The 19,033-nt window shown below is 45.9% G+C and overlaps 1 protein-coding gene across 1 annotated transcript in view; it reads left to right on the top strand.

Annotated features, from left to right (window-relative positions):
• The window catches only part of slc17a5 (solute carrier family 17 member 5), a 75,656-nt gene that overhangs the window by 42,352 nt on the left and 14,271 nt on the right, over positions 1-19,033 (top strand). Inside the window, exons 7-9 of the mRNA XM_070884786.1 lie at positions 7,095-7,253; positions 10,307-10,439; positions 18,118-18,265. Of these exons, the coding sequence (XP_070740887.1) occupies positions 7,095-7,253; positions 10,307-10,439; positions 18,118-18,265 (440 nt within the window). The remainder of the gene's footprint in view (positions 1-7,094; positions 7,254-10,306; positions 10,440-18,117; positions 18,266-19,033) is intronic.

The raw sequence follows: 19,033 nt of genomic DNA, 5'->3' as shown, positions 1-19,033 counted from the left end.
CACTCTCCCACTTCCCCCGCTTTCTCTCTCTCTCCCTCTTCCCACGTCTCTCTCTCTCTCGCTCTCTCTTCCCCGTCGCTCGCTCTCCCTCCTCCCGTCGCTCGCTCTCCCTCCTCCCGTCGCTCGCTCTCCCTCCTCCCGTCGCTCGCTCTCCCTCCTCCCGTCGCTCGCTCTCCCTTCTCCCGTCGCTCGCTCTCCCTCCTCCGCTCTCCCTCCTCCCGTCGCTCGCTCTCCCTCCTCCCGTCGCTCGCTCTCCTCCCGTCGCTCGCTCTCCTCCCGTCGCTCGCTCTCCCTTCTCCCGTCGCTCGCTCTCCCTTCTCCCGTCGCTCGCTCTCCCTCATCCCGTCGCTCGCTCTCCCTCCTCCCGTCGCTCGCTCTCCTCCCGTCGCTCGCTCTCCTCCCGTCGCTCGCTCGCTCTCCTCCCGTCGCTCGCTCGCTCTCCTCCCGTCGCTCGCTCGCTCTCCTCCCGTCGCTCGCTCGCTCTCCTCCCGTCGCTCGCTCGCTCTCCTCCCGTCGCTCGCTCGCTCTCCTCCCGTCGCTCGCTCGCTCTCCTCCCGTCGCTCGCTCGCTCTCCTCCCGTCGCTCGCTCGCTCTCCTCCCGTCGCTCCGCTCGCTCGCTCGCTCTCCCCCGTCGCTCCGCTCGCTCGCTCGCTCTCCCCCGTCGCTCCGCTCGCTCGCTCGCTCTCCCCCGTCGCTCCGCTCGCTCGCTCGCTCTCCCCCGTCGCTCCGCTCGCTCGCTCGCTCTCCCCCGTCGCTCCGCTCGCTCTCCCCCGTCGCTCCGCTCGCTCGCTCGCTCTCCCCCGTCGCTCCGCTCGCTCGCTCGCTCTCCCCGTCGCTCCGCTCGCTCGCTCGCTCTCCCCAGTCGCTCCGCTCGCTCGCTCGCTCTCCCCCGTCGCTCGCTCTCCCCCGTCGCTCCGCTCGCTCGCTCTCCCCCGTCGCTCGCTCTCCCCCGTCGCTCCGCTCGCTCGCTCTCCCCCGTCGCTCCGCTCGCTCGCTCTCCCCCGTCGCTCGCTCTCCCCCGTCCTCTCCCCCGTCGCTCCGCTCGCTCGCTCTCCCCCGTCGCTCGCTCGCTCGCTCTCCCCCGTCGCTCCGCTCGCTCGCTCGCTCTCCCCCGTCGCTCGCTCTCCCCCGTCGCTCGCTCGCTCGCTCTCCCCCGTCGCTCGCTCTCCCCCGTCGCTCGCTCGCTCTCCCCCGTCGCTCCGCTCGCTCGCTCGCTCTCCCCCGTCGCTCCGCTCGCTCACTCGCTCTCCCCCGTCGCTCGCTCGCTCTCCCCCTCCTTTCCCCCCGCATTTCTCTTTGTCCTCCTTCCCCTCCCCCCCCACCTCTCTCTTCCCCCTCCTTTCCACCCCTGCCTTTCTCTTCCCCCTCCTTTTGCACTCGCTCGCTCTCTCTCCATACACAACAGGGGGAGAAAGAGAAAGAGACTGAACACTGTGAGATCAAAGTAAAGTGTCTTTTATTGCAGATCTCCAGAGTGCCCCTCCAACCTGTGAAGCCTCCTTAAATACCTGTGCACACAAGGGATTATGGGATCCCTTGGGACTCCAGGGGATGTGCCCTCTGGTGGCTGTACAGAATAAATACAAGTATACATATATAACCCCCCTCCGCCCAAGTCAATAGTGTAACTATTCACAATGTGAGTCGATCTGGGGCCCTTCTTGCCCTGGTTGATCGTCTCGGTGTGAAAGCTGGTGTTGTTGAGTCATTTGTTGGTCCTTCACTGAGCTGCTGTGCAGCTGGTCTTGCTGGGCTGTCTGGTGTGTTGGGCCCTGCTTCGTGGTCAACCGTGATGCCGGTTGCCACTGGTGTGTATGTTGGGGGATCAAAAAAGGTACAAAGTGGGCTGCTCAGGATAGTCCACGAATCTGAGTTTGATTTGGTCCAAGTGTTTCCGGTGAATGAGTCCATTTGAAAGTTTGACCCGAAACACCCTGCTCCCCTCTTTGGCCAGTCAGTGCTGGGAAGCCACTTGGGACCTTGTCCATAATTTAATACAAATACAGGATCATTGATTTCAATCTCGCGTGACACATTTATGCTATCATGGTATGCACTTTGTTGAAGCCGCCTGCTCTCTACCTGTTCATGTAGATCAGGGTGAACTAACGAGAGCCTTGTCTTAAGTGCTCTTTTCATGAGCAGTTCAGTAGGTGGATTCCCAGTGAGTGAGTGGGGTCTCGTGCGGTAGCTAAGCAGGACTCGGGATAGACAAATCTGCAGTGAGCCTTCCGTTACCCTCTTCGAGCCTTGCTTGATGGTTTGCACTGCTCTCTCTGCCTGACCATTGGACGCTGGTTTAAACCGGGCAGATGTGACATGTTTGATCCCATTACGGGTCATGAATTCTTTGAACTCAGCACTGGTAAAATATGGCCCGTTGTCGCTAACCAGGACATTGGGTAGACCGTGTGTGGCAAACATGGCCCGCAGGCTTTCAGTAGTGGCAGCGGACGTGCTAGCCGACATTATCTCGCATTCAATCCACTTGGAGTACGCGTCTACAACCAAAAGGAACATTTTACCCAATAACGGGCCTGCATATCGACGTGTACCCTAGACCACGGTTTGGAGGGCCAAGACCATAAACTTAGCGACACCTTCCTGGGTACATTGCTTAACTGCGAGCATGTATTACATCTGTGAACGCAGGACTCTTAAGTCCGCATCAATACCGGGCCACCACACGTGGGATCTGGCTATCGCTTTCATCATTACAATGCCTGGGTGGGTACTGTGGAGGTCATTGATGAAGGTGTCTCTGCCCTTCTTGGGGACTACTACTCAACTGCCCCACAGAAGGCATTCTGCCTGTATAGACATTTCATCTTTGCGCCGCTGGAACAGCTTTATCTCTTCCTGCATTTCCACTGGGACACTGGACCAGCTCCCGTGAAGCACACAGCTTTTGACTAGGGGTCCTGGCTTGTCTAGGTTTTGATCTGCCGGGCAGTGACAGGTGATTGCTCACTCTCAAATGCTTCCATAACCATGGCTAGATCTGCAGGCTGTGCCATTTCCACCCCCAATGACAATGGCAACCTACTGAGAGCATCGGCGCAGTTTTCTGTGCCTGGCCTGTGGCGGATGACGTAGTTGTATGCGGACAACGTGAGCGCCCATCTCTGAATGCGGGCCGATGCGTTGGTATTTATCCCTTTATTCTCGGAGAACAGGGATACAAGTGGCTTATGGTCAGTTTCCAATTTGAATTTTAGTCCAAACAGATATTGATGCATTTTCTTTACCCCATAGACACATGCTAACGCTTCTTTCTCAATCATGCTGTAGGCACTCTCAGCCTTAGACAGACTCCTGGATGCATAAGCAACCGGTTGCAGTTTCCCGAAATCATTAGCTTGTTGCAAGACATACCCGAGTCCAGATGACGACGCATCACATGCTAGTACCAAACACTGACATGGATCATACAACGCAAGCAATTTGTTTGAGCATAACAATTTTCTCACTTTTACAAAGGCATTTTCTTGGCTTTTGCCCCAAACCCATTCATCCCCTTTTCGTAGTAAGACATGCAGTGGTTCTAACAGTGTGCTGAGACCCAGTAAGAAGTTAACCAAGTAGTTCAGGAGTCCCAGAAACGACCGCAGGTTCGTCACGTTCTGTGGCCTCGGTGCGTTCTAGATTGCCTCCGTTTCGCATTGGTAGGCCTGAGGCCGTCCGCCCAATCCTCCTTCCCAGGAACTCCACTTCAGGCGCCAGGCAAACGCACTTCGAGCATTTTAACCTGAGCCCTACGTGGTTGAATCAACTAAGAACCTCCTCCAGGTTCTGCAGATGCTCGACTGTGTTCCGACCTGTAACCAAGATGTCGTCCTGGAAGACCACAGTAAACTTTCCATGTTTCTCTGGAATATTGCCACTGCCGATCGGATTCCAAACGGGCATCTGTTATAAACAAAAAGACCTTTGTGCGTGTTGATGCAGGTGAGGGCCTTCGATGATTCCTCCAGTTACTGCGTCATGTAGGCTGAGGTCAAGTCCAGCTTCGTGAACGTTTTTCCTCCCGCCAGCGTTGCAAAGAGGTCATCGACCTTTGGTAGGGGGATATTGGTCCTGCAGGGAGAAACGATTGATAGTTACTTTGTAATCGCCACAGATTCTGACGGTGCCGTCTCCCTTGAGGGCTGGGACAATAGGACTCGATCAGGGAAATGATGCCCTCTCTTTGCAGCCGGTCTAGCTCGATCTCTACCCTTTCTCATCATGTACGGTACTGCTCTCGCCTTGAGATGGATAGGTCGCGCCCCCGGAATTAGGTGGATCTGCACTTTTGCTCCTTGGAATTTTCCGATGCCTGGTTCGAACAGCAAAGGAAATTTGTTTAAGACCTGGGCACACGAAGTGTCGTCAGTGGGCGATAGCGCTCGGACGTTGTCCCAGTTCCAGCGTATCTTTCCCAGCCAGCTCCTGCCGAGCAGTGTAGGACCATCGCCCGGTACCACTCAGAGTGGTTGCTTGTGCACCGCTCCATCGTAGGAGAGTTTTACGGTAGCATTGCCAATTACAGGAATCAATTCTTTCATGTAAATTCTTAGTTTCGTGCGAACTGGAGTTAAGTCTGGCCTTGAGGCCTTGTTGCACCACAATCTTTCGAAAGTCTTTTTGCCCATGATGGACTGGCTCGCGCCCGTGTCCAGCTCCATTGACACCAGGAGTCTATTTAGTTCAACATTCAGCATTATCGGGGGACAATTCGTGGTGAATGTGTGCACCCCATGTACGTCTGCCTCCTTGATCTGAGGCTCTGATTCATCATGATCCTTGGTGGATCTGGCCTCCTCTGCAACATGGTGGTTCGCAGGTTTAACAGGCTTTGCAGCTCGCCTGCACACTCGTTGGAGGTGTCCCATTGTTCCACAGCCCTTGCAAACGTACACTTTGAATCGGCATGAATGGAAACGATGATCACCCCCGCAACGCCAACAAGGTGTTCATGGCCTTGCATTCATCACCCTTGATGGTGGACTCAGACATCTGCGGACATGTAGCTGCAGGTATGTGTGACCTGCCCTGTACGTTACGATTCGAAAACAACATCACTTTGTTCACAGTACTTGTAGCAGTACTTGTGTGCTGAGAGATTTGGTTAGTATTGTCACTGGTGGCAATAAATGCCTGGGCTATCGCTATGGCCTTACTCAAGGTTGGGGTCTCTACAATCAAAAGTTTGCGAAGTATGGTTTCGTAGCCATTGCCAAGCACGAAAAAGTCTCTGAGCATGTGCTCCAAATGTCCTTCAAATTCGCAATGTCCTGCAAGGCTTCTTAGCTCGGCGACATAACTCGCCACTTCCTGGCCTTCAGACCTTTTGTAAGTGTAAAACCGGTACCTCGCCATCAGAACGCTTTCTTTCGGGTTCAAATGCTCTTGGACCAGTGTGCATAAATAGTCATATGATTTCTCCATGGGTTTTGCTGGAGTGAGCAGATTCTTCATGAGGCCATACGTTGGTGCCCCACACACAGTGAGGAGGATCGCCCTTCGTTTGGCAGTGCTCTCTTCCCCATCTAGCTCATTGGTCACGAGTCGAGTTTCTCCACAAAAGTTTCCCAATTATGTCCCTCCGAGAATTTATCCAGGATGCCCATTGTTCTCTGCATCTTTGGGTTCGCTATCTGTATCTCGTCGCCAGTTGTTGTGTATGGAGAAAGAGTCAGACTGAATACTGTGAACTCAAAGTAAAGTGTGCCCTTAGTCTTTTATTGCAGGTCTCCAGAGTGCCTCTCCAACCTGTGAAGCCTCCTTAAATACCTGTGCTCCGAAGGGATTATTGGATCCCTTGGAACTCCAGGGGATGAGCCCTCTGATGGCTGTACAGAGTAAATACAAGTATACATATATAACACCCCTCTCCACCAGTCTCTCTCTCTCTCTCTCTCCCCCCAACCCCCTCCACCAGTCTCTCTCTCTCTCTCTCTCTCTCTTCCCCCTCCCCCAGGCTCTCTCTCGCTCTTCCTTCTCCCTCCCCCGGTCTCTCTCTCTCTCTCTCTCTCTCTCTCTCTCTCTCCTCTTCCTCAGTCTCTCTCACTTTCTTTCTCTCTTTCTTCCCCCTCCCCAGTTTCTCTCTCTCTTCCTTTCCTCTCCCCCGGTCTCTCTCTCTCCCCTCCCCTGGTCTCTCTCTCTCTCTCTCCCCTCCCCCAGTCTCTCTCTCCCTCTCTCATTTTCTCTCTCTCCCCCCTCCCCCAGAAGAAAATATGTCCGCGCTGCAAGGCTGCAACTGTTGGGTGATGTGCATGTGCGGCACTGGGATACCGTGGGGTTGCATTCAGTACCTTGGGGCTCAGGGTCAGGCCTGTAATGGGGGTGAGTGCACAGGTGCTAAGATGGGTCTAGTGCGTAGGCGCCAAAACCCTCTCCTACAGGCCGAAAGAACACGTCTGTGAGATGCGATTGAAAAGAGCGCCTGCGCACTGGAGCATGCACTAGCGGGACTGCGCGGTCAGCCATGCAGCTTGGGGAGGAGGGGGGCGGGGGGAAACAGTGCTTGAGAGCATTGTTGACGACAACTTCCATCACTGATGATGATTGGGTATAGGCCGGGTTGCACTTCTCCTGCTTCTTGTAGACAAGACATACCTGGGCAATTTATCAAGGTACATGAATTACATTTCCAATTAAGCTGCCTTCCAGAACATGACTTTGATGCTGTGTTGCCCCTTTAGAGAGAGAGAGTTTGATGGCTATTGATCCCAAGCACTAAAGTGGACTGGCCAAACATTTTTTGGCCCGAGTTAGTAGTTGAACAATCTTGGTAAGACCGAACTGAGACTCTTGTGCTTATTATCATGAAGTGGGGAAAAATGATTTATTTCTATTCAACTGTTCTTTTTCTGTTAGGAGCTCACTTTTATTCCTATGTTACAACTCAAAGCAACATTTAAAAAAAAACGCCAGCAGTGTCTAAACTTAATATAAAAACTTCGTACAAATCCCAGTCAAGAATAACATTTAGTTCTAGATTTTTGTAGCACTCTCAGTTATGGTGTTATTGCATGCATTTAAATGGTATTTAGGTTGTTTTCTCCTTCAATTTTAATAACTTCTCAGTTTTGTTTTGTTTATTTCTGTAGCATTCTTTTAAGAATGATGTGCCCTGGGGCCCTATATGGAAATCTTTGCCACTCTGGGCTATAATCGTTCCTCATTTTTGCTACAACTGGACTTTTTATACACTATTAACACTGCTGCCAACGTACATGAAAGAAATTCTACAATTTGACATAAAAGAGGTAAGTCTGAAAAGGTTATTATAGCTTAAATTCATTGTGTGTTTTTGCTAAATTTGGGAGAAAACAGTGAAAAACTACAGTGTAAGTAAATCATCTACACCTGGTCATTTAAAAGTTATGCCATGCTTTGAAAAAGAGATAATCTATGGCAGATATTGTTAAAATGATTTCTACACTACGCTGTCACTAAAGCTAATCTTATCACCACGAACTTCACTGTCAGTAATAAACTCTCATATTTATCTATTTGACTAAGATCATTTCAATACCAACTTAGAAATTATAAGCTTCTATTCCCGGTCAGAATTTTTCAGTTTTGCACCAGTTATTCTCTCTGGTTCAGTGTCATCAGTCAGTCTTGTAAGCAGACCTCAGGTCCCCTATGGTCTGTTGTGCACCTTTTACTGCCCTGTATCGAGTTAACCAATTCCAGTGATCGTAACACAGATCCCTTCCATATGCCAGCTACTGAAATATAATGGATGCTGCCACATGAAGTGCGCTCTCTTTACAGAAGGTGGCATGAAATAGCAATGTACTTAAACAAGGCAACTAGTTTATATTATAAAGTACACAAATGGGCAGTATACAGTTTAAGTGAGAACCATCAATACTCGGTTATGAAAAAAATGTAACCTACTAGTTATTTAAACTTGGCTGGTTCAGACCTTTTTAAATTGCAGGCAACGTTCTCCTGGTAAAATATTATGAACCATTTTGGGAAGTCTGCCCTCCTAAACTGCACTAGAGTAGAAAAGTGTTCAGGGAAGAGCAATGAGGATGATTGTAGGACTCGAGACTCCAATGAAGGCTCCCAGAACTCAGCTGGGTTTCAATAAGATTGTGAGCATACATGATTTACATCTTTAAAATGACTAATGCAGATGTAAGCAATCTACTTAACTTATCATGGGACTGGAGGATGAGTAAGGGAGGTTGGAAAAATCTCCCCCACACACATGTGATATGTCAAATAGACACCGAGCAAAAGTAGTTGATGCTTCATTAATTAATCATTTTAAACTAGGTTATAAAGATACCCAAAGATAGTACTTCATACAACCTGATAATGTTTTTGTATCACGTGGAGTACATCTCCACATAAAACTCTGCTGCCCATGTCCTTAACTCGCGCCAGGTCCCGTTCACCAAACACCCCTGTGCTTGCTGACCTATACTGACTGCTGGTCTGGCAACACCTCAATTTTAAAATTCTCATCCTTGTTTTCAAATTCCTCCATGGCCTCACCCTCCCGAACACTAATCTCTTCCATCCCTACAAGCCTTCAAGATCTCGGTGCTCCTCCAATTTTGGCATCTTCTGCATCGCTTATTTTAATTGCTCAATCGCTCCACCATTGGCGGCCGTGCTTTCAGCTGCCTAGGCCCTAAGCTTTGGAATTCCCTCCCTGAACACCTCTATCCCCCTCTCTCGTCCTTAAAACCTATCTTTTGACCAAGCTTTTGGTCGCCTGTCCAGATATCTCCTGTGGTTCAAATTTTGATTGATAACACTCTTGTAAAGTGCCTTAGGATGTTTTGCGACGTTAAAAGGTGCTATATAAATGCAAGTTGTTGTAAGAACATAAAAAATAGGAGCAGGAGTGGGCCATTTGGCCCCTCGAGCCTGCTCCACCATTTAATAAGATCATGGCTGATCTGATCATGGAATCAGCTCCACTTCCCTGCCTGCTCCCCATAACCCTTTATTCCCATATCACTCAAAAATCGGTCATATCTCCGCCTTAAATATATTCAGCCTCCACAGCTCTCTGGAGTAGAGAATGCCACAGATTTCCAACCCTCAAAGAAGAAATTCTTCCTCATCTCAGTTTTGAATGGGCGACCCCTTATTCTGAAACTATGCCCCCGAGTTCTAGATTCCCCTATGAGTGGAAACATCCTTTCTGTATCTATCTTGTCGAGCCCCCTCATTATCTTATATGTTTCAATAAGATTACCTCTAATTTTTCTGAACTCCAATGAATATAGGCCCAACTTACTGAACCTATCTTCCTAAGTCAACCCCCTCATCTCCGGAATCAACCTAGTGAACCTTCTCTGAACAGCCTCTGATGCAAGTATATCCTTTCTTAAATAAGGAGGCCAAAACTATGCAGTACTCTAGGTGTGGCCTTACCAATACCCTGTACAGTTGTAGCAGGTCTTCTCTGCTTTTATACTCTATCCCCCTTGCAATAAAGGCCAACATTCCATTTGCCTTCCTAATTACTTGCTATACCTACATACTAACATTTTCTGTTTCATGCACAAGGACCCCCCAGGCCCCTCTGTACTGCAGCACTTTGTAATTTTTCTCTCTTTAAATAATTTGCTTTTTTTTTGCCAAAATGGATAACCTAACACTTTCCTACATTATACTCCATCTGCTAAATGTTTGCCTACTCACTTAGCGTGTCTATATCCCTTTGCAGATTTTTTGTGTCCTCCTCACAACTTGCTTTCCCACCAATCTTTGTATCATTAGCAAATCTGGCTACATTACACTCGGTCCCTTCATCCAAGTCATTAATATAGATTGTAAATAGTTGAGGACCCAGCACCGATCCCTGTAGTACCCCACTAATTACTGTTTGCTAACCGGAAAATGACCCATTTTTCCCAACCCTCTGTTTTCTGTTAGTTAGCCAATCCTCCATCCATGCTGATATATTATCCCCAACCCCGTGAGCTCTTATCTTGTGCAGTAACCTTTTATGTGGCACCTTATCGAATGCCTTCTGGTAATCCAAATACACCACATCCACTGGTTTCCCCACCCCCATCCACCCTGCTCGTTACATCCTCAATATTATCTCAGTCAGAGTTGAGCAGTGTAATTTGGGTTACTGTACAGAGTTTCACTTGATAGATTATTGGGATAACATTTCTGAGGCTTTACTTGAGGATAGTCTCCCTTGGAAGACTGTTTAGGGTAAAGTTCATTCATGGGCAAATTCTGCACGGTCTCTGGATGAATATTATTGCTTGTTACGTACTTGTACTCTTGTGTTTGATGTACTGCAATATAACTAATCACTCTGTTTATGTAGAATGGCTTTTTATCAGCACTACCGTATCTCTTCTGTTGGATGATGATGATCAGTGCTGGGTTGATTGCTGATTACCTGATAAAAATACACAATTTGACTATATCTACTGTTCGTAAAATGTGCACCGTAATAGGTAAGGTGTTTTGAATTTCTGTCTTACAGCTGAAGACAATTCTTAAAAGCTGCTGTAGAAAGTGCTGACAGTGCAAACATGTTGGTTAAGAATATTAAAAACAGCAATTGGGACTCCGATAAACCAGAATTGGCAGAGGAGAGACTAAAACTGATCAACCAGATGGGCATTAACGAAAAAAATTGAAATTAGAGATTTTATTAAGCTGCTTGAGTTTTTTATTTAAAGACTTAGTCATTGTTGATACATGGATGGGTTTTCAGAAAGTTCCCAAATTGACAGTTAATGGGCAAATTAAAGATTGCAAAATGAAGCAAAGGATGGTGTTGGATAGATAACTGGCTTAAAATAGGATATTAGCAACATTTCTAAATTTGCAGACAATACAAAAATAGGAGGCAGAGTAAATGAAGAACAACAACATCTTTCGATGGATCTTTAAGATGATTGGGCAATAAGTGGAGGTGTAGTTCAGTGTAGGCCTGTAGAAAAATATTATCCTGGAAAATAAGGAACCAAATAACGGAGAATGTGCAAATAGAAGAGTGACACAGTATGCTAATCCAGGAAGAGCTCGTGTTATTGTGGGTACATCAATCAAACCTTTAACCAGTGTTTGGCTAAGTTTTTTTCTCCTTTTTAAATAAAATAAATAAGTAGTGGGTTACATAGAAACATAGAAAATAGGTGCAAGAGTAGGCCATTCGGCCCTTTGAGCCTGCACCACCATTCAATAAGATCATGGCTGATCATTCCCTCAGTACCCCTTTCCTGCTTTCTCTCCATACCCCTTGATCCCCTTAACCGTAAGGACCATATCTAACTCCCTCTTGAATATATCCAATGAACTGGCATCAACAACTCTCTGCGGCAGGGAATTCCACAGGTTAACAACTCTCTGAGTGAAGAAGTTTCTCCTCATCTCAGTCCTAAATGGCCTACCCCTTATCCTAAGACTGTGTCCCCTGGTTCTGGACTTCCCCAACATCGGGAACATTCTATCCGCATCTAACCTGTCCCGTCCCGTCAGAATCTTGTATGTTTCTATGAGATCCCTTCTCATCCTCCTAAACTCCAATGTATAAAGGCCCAGTTGATCCTGTCTCTCCTCATGTGTCAATCCAGCCATCCCGGGAATCAGTCTGGTGAACCTTCACTGCACACCCTCAATAGCAAGAACTCAGATTAGGAGACCAAAACTGAACACAATATTCCAGGTGAGGCCTCACCAAGGCCCGGTACAACTGCAGTAAGACCTCCCTGCTCCTATACTCAAATACCCTAGCTATGAAGGCCAACATACCATTTGCCTTCTTCACCGCCTGTATGCCAACTTTCAATTATTGATGAACCATGACACCCAGGTCTCGTTGCACCTCCCCTTTTCCGAATCTGCCGCCATTCAGATGATATTCTGTCTTCGCGTTTTTGCCCCCAAAGTGGATAACCTCTCATTTATCCACATTATACTGCATCTGCCATGCATTTGCCCACTCACCTAACCTGTCCAAGTCACCCTGCAGCCTCTTAGCATCCCCTTCACAGCTCACACCGCCACCCAGTTTAGTGTCATCTGCAAACTTGGAGATATTACACTCAATTCCTTCATCTAAATCATTGATGTATATTGTAAAGAGCTGTGGTCCCAGCACTGAGCTCTGCGACACTCCACTAGTCACTGCCTGCCATTCTGAAAAGGACCCGTTTATCCCGACTCTCTGCTTCCTGTCTGCCAACCAGTTCTCTATCCACGTCAGTATATTACCCCCAATACCATGTGCTTTGATTTTGCACACCAATCTCTTGTGTGGGACCTTGTCAAAAGCTTTTTGAAAGTCCAAATACACCACATCTTCTGGTTCTCCCTTGTCCACTCTACTAGTTACATCCTCAAAAAATTCCAGAAGATTTGTCAAGCATGATTTCCCCTTCATAAATCCATGCTGACTTGGACCTATCCTGTCACTGCTTTCCAAATGCGCTGCTATTTCATCCTTAATAATTGATTCCAACATTTTTCCCACCACTGACGTCAGGCTAACCGGTCTATAATTACCCGCTTTCTCTCTCCCTCCCTTTTTAAAAAGTGGTGTTGGATTAGCTACCCTCCAGTCCATAGGAACTGATCCAGAGTCAATAGACTGTTGGAAAATGATCACCAATGCATCCACTATTTCTAGGGCCACTTCCTTAAGTGATCTGGGATGCAGACTATCAGGTCCCGGGGATTTATCGGCCTTCAACCCCATCAATTTTCCGAACACAATTTCCCGCCGAATAAGGATATCCTTCAGTTCCTCCTTCTCACTAGACCCTCGGTTCCCTAGTACTTCCGGAAGGTTATTTATGTCTTCCTTCGTGAAGACAGAACCAAAATATTTGTTCAGTTGGTCTGCCATTTCTTTGTTCCCCATTATAAATTCGCCTGAATCCGACTGCAAGGGACCTACGTTTGACTTCACTAATCTTTTTCTCTTCGCACATCTATAGTAGCTTTTGCAGTCAGTTTTTATGTTCCCGGCAAGCTTCTTCTCGTACTCTATTTTCCCCCTCTTAATTAAACCCTTTGTCCTCCTCTGCTGAATTGTAAATTTCTTCCAGTCCTCAGGTTTGCTGCTTTTTCTGGCCAATTTATATGCCTCTTCCTTGGATTTAACACTGTCCTTAATTTCCCTTGTTAGCCACGGTTGAGCTACCTTCCCCGTTTTATTTTTACTCCAGATAGGGATGTACAATTGCTGAAGTTCATTCATGTGATCTTTAAATCTCTGCCATTGCCTATCCACCGTCAACCCTTTAAGTATCATTTGCCAGTCTATTCTAGCCAATTCGCGCCTCAAACCATCAGAGTTACCTTTCCTTAAGTTCAGGACCCTAGTTTCTGAATTAACTGTGTCACTCTCTATCCTAATAAAGAATTCTACCATGTTATGGTCACTCTTCTCCAAGGGGTCTCGCACAACAAGATTGCTAATTCGTCCTTTCTCATTACACATCACCCAGTCTAGGATGGCCAGCTCCCTGGTTGGTTCCTCGACATATTGGTCTAGAAAACCATCCCTAATACACTCCAGGAAATCCTCTTCCACCGCACTGCTACCAGTTTGGTTAGCCCAATCAATATGTAGATTGAAGTCACCCATGATAACTGCTGTACCTTTATTGCATGCATCCCTAATTTCTTGTTTGATGCTGCCCCCAACCTTACTACTACTGTTTGGTGATCTGTACACAACTCCAACTAGTGTTTCCTGCCCCTTGGGTTGCATTAGCAGAAGGATAGAGTACAAATCAAAAAAGGTTGTATCGAACAATATGTTGTGAAACCACCAGGGAAGAGGCTATTTTAAATCTTGGCTGGTTTAATGAGACAGGGTTAATTAGTAATCTCATAATAAGGCATCCTCTGGGGAAGAGTGATCATAATATGATAGAATTTCACATTGAGTTCGAGAGTGATTAAGTCCGAAACTAAAGTATTAAGCTTAAATAAAGCTAATTACATAGGTATGAGGGACATATTGGCTAAGGTAGATTCTGATTCACAGTATCTGTGAAAGGGCTGCTTACTGTCCGAAGAAAATGATCCAGTGATCACAGGGGCGTAGATTTAAAGTAATTGGTAGAAGGTTTTGTGGGGAAATCTCTTCAACCAGGGGTGGTGGGGGTCTGGAACTCACTGCCTGAAAGGGTGGTAGAGGCAGAAACCCTCACCACATTTTATAAGTACTTGGATGTGCACAATAGGGCTATGGACCAAGAGCTGGAAAGTGAGAATCGGCTGGGTAGCTCTTTGGCCGGCGCAGACACCAGCCAAAATGGCCTCCTTTCGTGTTGTAAATTTCTATGATTGGAAAATTAGATTAAAAGGTATGATGTTGGATAAGCAATTATGAACATTTAAAGAAATATCTCATAATTCTCAACGAATATACATTTAATTGAGAAATAAAAACTCCACAGGAAAAGTGATCTATCCGTAGCTAACTAAAAAGGATGACCAAAAATTGATAGAGGGAGAAAATAAAATGAGAGTATACTAGCAAGAAATATAAAAACAGATTGCAAGAGCTTCTACAAGTATGTAAAAAGGAAGAGATTAGCAAAAGTTAACATGGGTCCCTTAGAAGAGACAGGAGAAATTATAATGGAGAATAAGGAAATGGCAGAGAAGTTAAACAAATATTTTGTATCTGTCTTCACAGTAGAAGACACAAAAAACATACCAAAAATAGTGGGGAACCAAGACTCTAATGAGAGCGAGGAAGTTAAAGTAATTAATATTAGTGAAGAAAAAGTACTGGAAATTAACTAGACTAAAAGCCGTCAAATTCACCTGGACCTGGCGGCCTACATCCTAGGTTTTTGAAAGAGGTGGCTGCAGTGATAGTGAATGCATTGGTTGTGATCTTCCAAAATTCCCTGGATTCTGGAATAGTCTCAGTGGATTGGAATGTAGTAAATGAAATACCATTATTCAAGAAAGGGGGGGGGAAGAGCGAAACAGCAAATTATAGGCCAGTTAGCCTGACATCAGTCATTGGAGAAAATGCTGGAATCCATTATTAAGGAAGTAGTAACAGGGAAATCATACTATTGGACAGTGTCAACATCGTTTTATGAAAGGGAAACCGCATTTGACAAATGTATTGAGTTTTTATGAGGATGTAACTAGCAGGATAGATAAAGGGGAACCAGTAAATATAATATATTTGGATTTTCAAAAGGCATTCAATAGGTGCCACACGAAAGACCATTTCACAAGATAAGGGCTCATGGGGTTGGGGGTAATATATGGATAGAGGATTGATTAAAGGACAGAAAATAGAGTAGAAATAAACATCATAAAAAAGTACGCTTGGGATGGGAATAGGGCCATTTAAGGAATAGACAAGATAATGCTACAGGTAACGGTAGAAAGATGGCAGAAATATTAAATAATTATTTCGCTTCAGTATTTACAAGGGAGATGGAACAGGTGGACATTACATTAGATAATTAGATTAGTAATAAGATAAGTGCATTTAAAATTAAATAGGGATTATATTAAATAAATTAATCAAACTCAAAGAGGATAAAACTCCTGGTCTGGATGGATTGCATCCACGCATTTTAAAATAATCTAGGGAAGGGATAGCAGAGGCCTTACTACACACATTTAATAATTTGTTATAAAAAGGTGTAGTGCCAGAGGACTGGCGGATAGCTAACGTAATATCCATATTTAAGAAGGGGGTAGAACGTGTCCAGGGAATTATAGACCAGTCAGCTTAACATCAGTGGTAGGAAAAGTAATGGATTCCTCCTAAAGGAGAAAATAGAAGAACATCGAGAAACCAAAAATATAATAATGAATAGTCAGCATGGCTTTCAAAAGGGTAAAGTATTGTTTGACCAACCTTAGAGAGAGTAGACAATGGTAATACAATAGATGTAATTTATCTAGATTTTCAAAAGGCCTTCGATAAGGTGCCCAATATAGACTGCTGAATAAGGTCAGAGAATGTGGAGTCAGGGGTCAAGTAACAGAATGGATTGCGAGCTGCCTGCCTTCAAGACAGAAAGCAGGAGTAAAGGATAGCTATTCAGAGTGGCAGAAGAATCTGCAAAGGGATATAGACAGCTTAAGTGAATGGGCAAGAAGATGGCAGATGGAGAATAACGTGGGGTGAGACACTTTGGGAGAAAGATTAGAAAAACAATATTTTTAAAATGATGAGAAACTATTAAATGCTGGTGTTGAGGGATTTGTGTGTCCTTGTACACAAGACACAAAGTTAACATGCAGGTTCATCAAGGTACTTAAAATGATAAAAGGATTCAATAGGATAGAGAATATGGGCCCAAGTTTCCACATGATTTGCGCCTGATTTTTAGGAGCAACTGGTGGAGAACGGACTATCTTAGAAATCGCAATTCTCCACATTTTTTTTTCTGCAGTTCTAGGCATGTAGAACAGTTCCACTTTGGAACAGAATTTTTTCTTCAAAAGGGGGCGTGTCCGGCCACTGACACCTGATTTGAAAGTTTCCACAGTGAAAACGTACTCCAAACTAACTTAGAATGGAGCAAGTGAAGATTTTTATAGAACTGAAAAAAACCTGTTCTACACATTAAAAAATCAGGCGCAGGTTACAAATTAGGCGTCCAGAACGAGGTGGGGGGGGGGGGGGGGGGGGAGGAAGGGAAGTCATTAAATTCTATAATAAATTCTTATTTGTACTTCTACAAATATTATACAAATAAATCCAATCTGAATAAACATTTATAAGCAAAGAAAAGATTAAATAAACCATCTTCCTACCTGTGTGAAAGTGCTTCAGCCATCGTTCGTTCCCGCGGGCGGGGGGGAGGCGTTCCGTTCGTTCCCGCGGGGGGGGGGAGGGGGAGGCGTTCCGTTCGTTCCCGCGGGGGGGGGGGGGAGGGGGAGGCGTTCCGTTCGTTCCCGCGGGGAGGGAGGGGGGGGGAGCCGTTCCGTTCGTTCCCGCGGGGAGGGAGGGGGGGGGAGCCGTTCCATTCGTTCCCGCCGGGGGGGGAGCCGTTCCGTTCGTTCCGGAGGGGGGGGGAGCTGTTCCGTTTGTTCCCGACGGCGGGCGGGGGTGGGGAGGGAAACTTTCTGAGGCTTCCTGCACCTTCTCACTGCTGCAAGAAGCCTCAGTGCTGATCATGGAAGGGCAATGTGCTTTTATTAAAAAATGTTCAAAAATTAAACAGCTACAAAGAACTACAAAAATGGCCGAGTGGCAATGTTTCCTTCACACTGCGCGTGTGCGAACGCTCCAACGCGCAGCGTTGCCGGCAGGAAAAAAACTAATTTAAATGGTACCCGCCCCCTCCCACTTACAAAATCGGCGCGAGTGTAGGCTCCGCCCCCCTGGGCGCCGCGCCAGGCAGACAAGGAGCTGCAGGGCGCTCGAGAATAGCGCGTTTTTTTTTAGGCGCCGTTTTAGGCGCGAAAAACGGGCGCCCAGCTCGGAGGGGCGCCCGTTTTTTATCGTGTGGAAACTTGGGCCCTATATACCCAAACTCTAGGTAATACCCTCCAGCAGCTATCATCTCAATTCTGAATTCTATCAGCCTTCAGTGTGGTGGAACAACCTATGTAGTTCAGCTTGCACTATAGCAACCTTGTTGATTCAGGCTAACTCATCACTAACAACTTAATCAAGGCCTTCAGGTAAGGGACTTTGGCAAAAAAATCACGCCAAACCTCAAAGGTTCTCAGTGACGGAGCAATGTATATCGAGCAATTTACTCCGTGCAGCCGTTTCCTTCCTCTATTGCCAAAAAGCCTTCTCTCAGCTTGGTCTTGGATCTACCACTTGGGCTGAAGGAGGCTTTTTTATTGCTTTCCTGAGAGGACCATGAAGGATAACTGTTTGGACAAGTACGTTAAAGGACTGTCCAAGGTAAAACTGGAGTCTGCTTGGTAGTGATATTGATCAACATTTGGATGAGTTAGTCCTTGTATCTTTCACTTAATGCCTTCAAGCTTACCACTAGAGCCATAAACCTATACTTAAAGGCACCCACCACTATATCCCATTGGTTAATTCATTATTCAAGAAGTGTAGCGGAGAATCTCGGGTGTGTCTGCCAACAACACTAGCACCTGTAAAAGGAACGTTACTGTAATTATTGTAAAAACAAAGAATTATAACAATCTGTTTTGTTTTAGGTATGGTCGGACCTGCAATATTCCTGGTTGCTACTGGGTATATAGGCTGTAACTATATAGTGGCTGTGTTATTTGTAACGGTATCTTCTGCGTTGGGAGGCTTCAGCATGTCTGGATTCAATATTAATCATTTGGACATTGCCCCATCGTAAGTGAACTAGTTGAAACTATTGATCTGTGTTTTCTCTCTTCTGCTGCCGAAAAACAAAATAATCTTCCATAAGTTTTTATTTAATCTCTCCTTTACTATGGAGAAATCTGCACAAAACTAATTTAGAAATTGCTTTCTCCTCCACCCTCCAATAGTTTGCTGTTGTTCTGAAATTTACATTTGAAGGTGTACAGGAATGACTTGGGTGACTTCCTCCCTTGTATTTCCTTTTATCTTTAGCCTGTTGGCAGTATCTTCCCTGACTGCAATAATCAATGACTTGTAGTGCAATGAATCTCTCACAGCGCTGGGCATCTTTTAAATTATTTAAACACATTTATTCTGCTTCATTTAATACAAAAGCAATGTTCAATTTGTTGGCATTTACATTAAATCATATTTATTTTCCCAACTACCCATGAGAACACTAACATAAGAAGGTTCAAATCCAGTGGGTAGAAAAGAAACCTGCTGTTCCAATTGAGTTGGAGTTGCCTCATCTTCTTGCACAAAAGGTCATGGTACTTTATCTGAAACAGGTTATGTGACCATTAGGCTGACATTCAGTTATTGTGCACTTAAGGATCAGAGAATCTGACAGATGATCCTACCACTATAGAATATATGCCACAAGTATAAAATACAGTCTCTAGTTACTGTCCTTGATATTCACAAAATGTCTCTCAAAGGTGGCAGTTTTTCTTCAATACAGCAGCTAGATATCCACCATCTATTTCAACTAGCTACGAAAAAAATGTCTTCCCA

This window comes from Pristiophorus japonicus, chromosome 7 (genome assembly GCF_044704955.1).
Source record: "Pristiophorus japonicus isolate sPriJap1 chromosome 7, sPriJap1.hap1, whole genome shotgun sequence".
In the NCBI taxonomy this organism is placed as follows: domain Eukaryota; kingdom Metazoa; phylum Chordata; class Chondrichthyes; family Pristiophoridae; genus Pristiophorus; species Pristiophorus japonicus.
The sequence above is the reverse complement of the archived record's forward strand: the minus strand, read 5'-3'. Positions and strand labels throughout refer to the sequence as shown.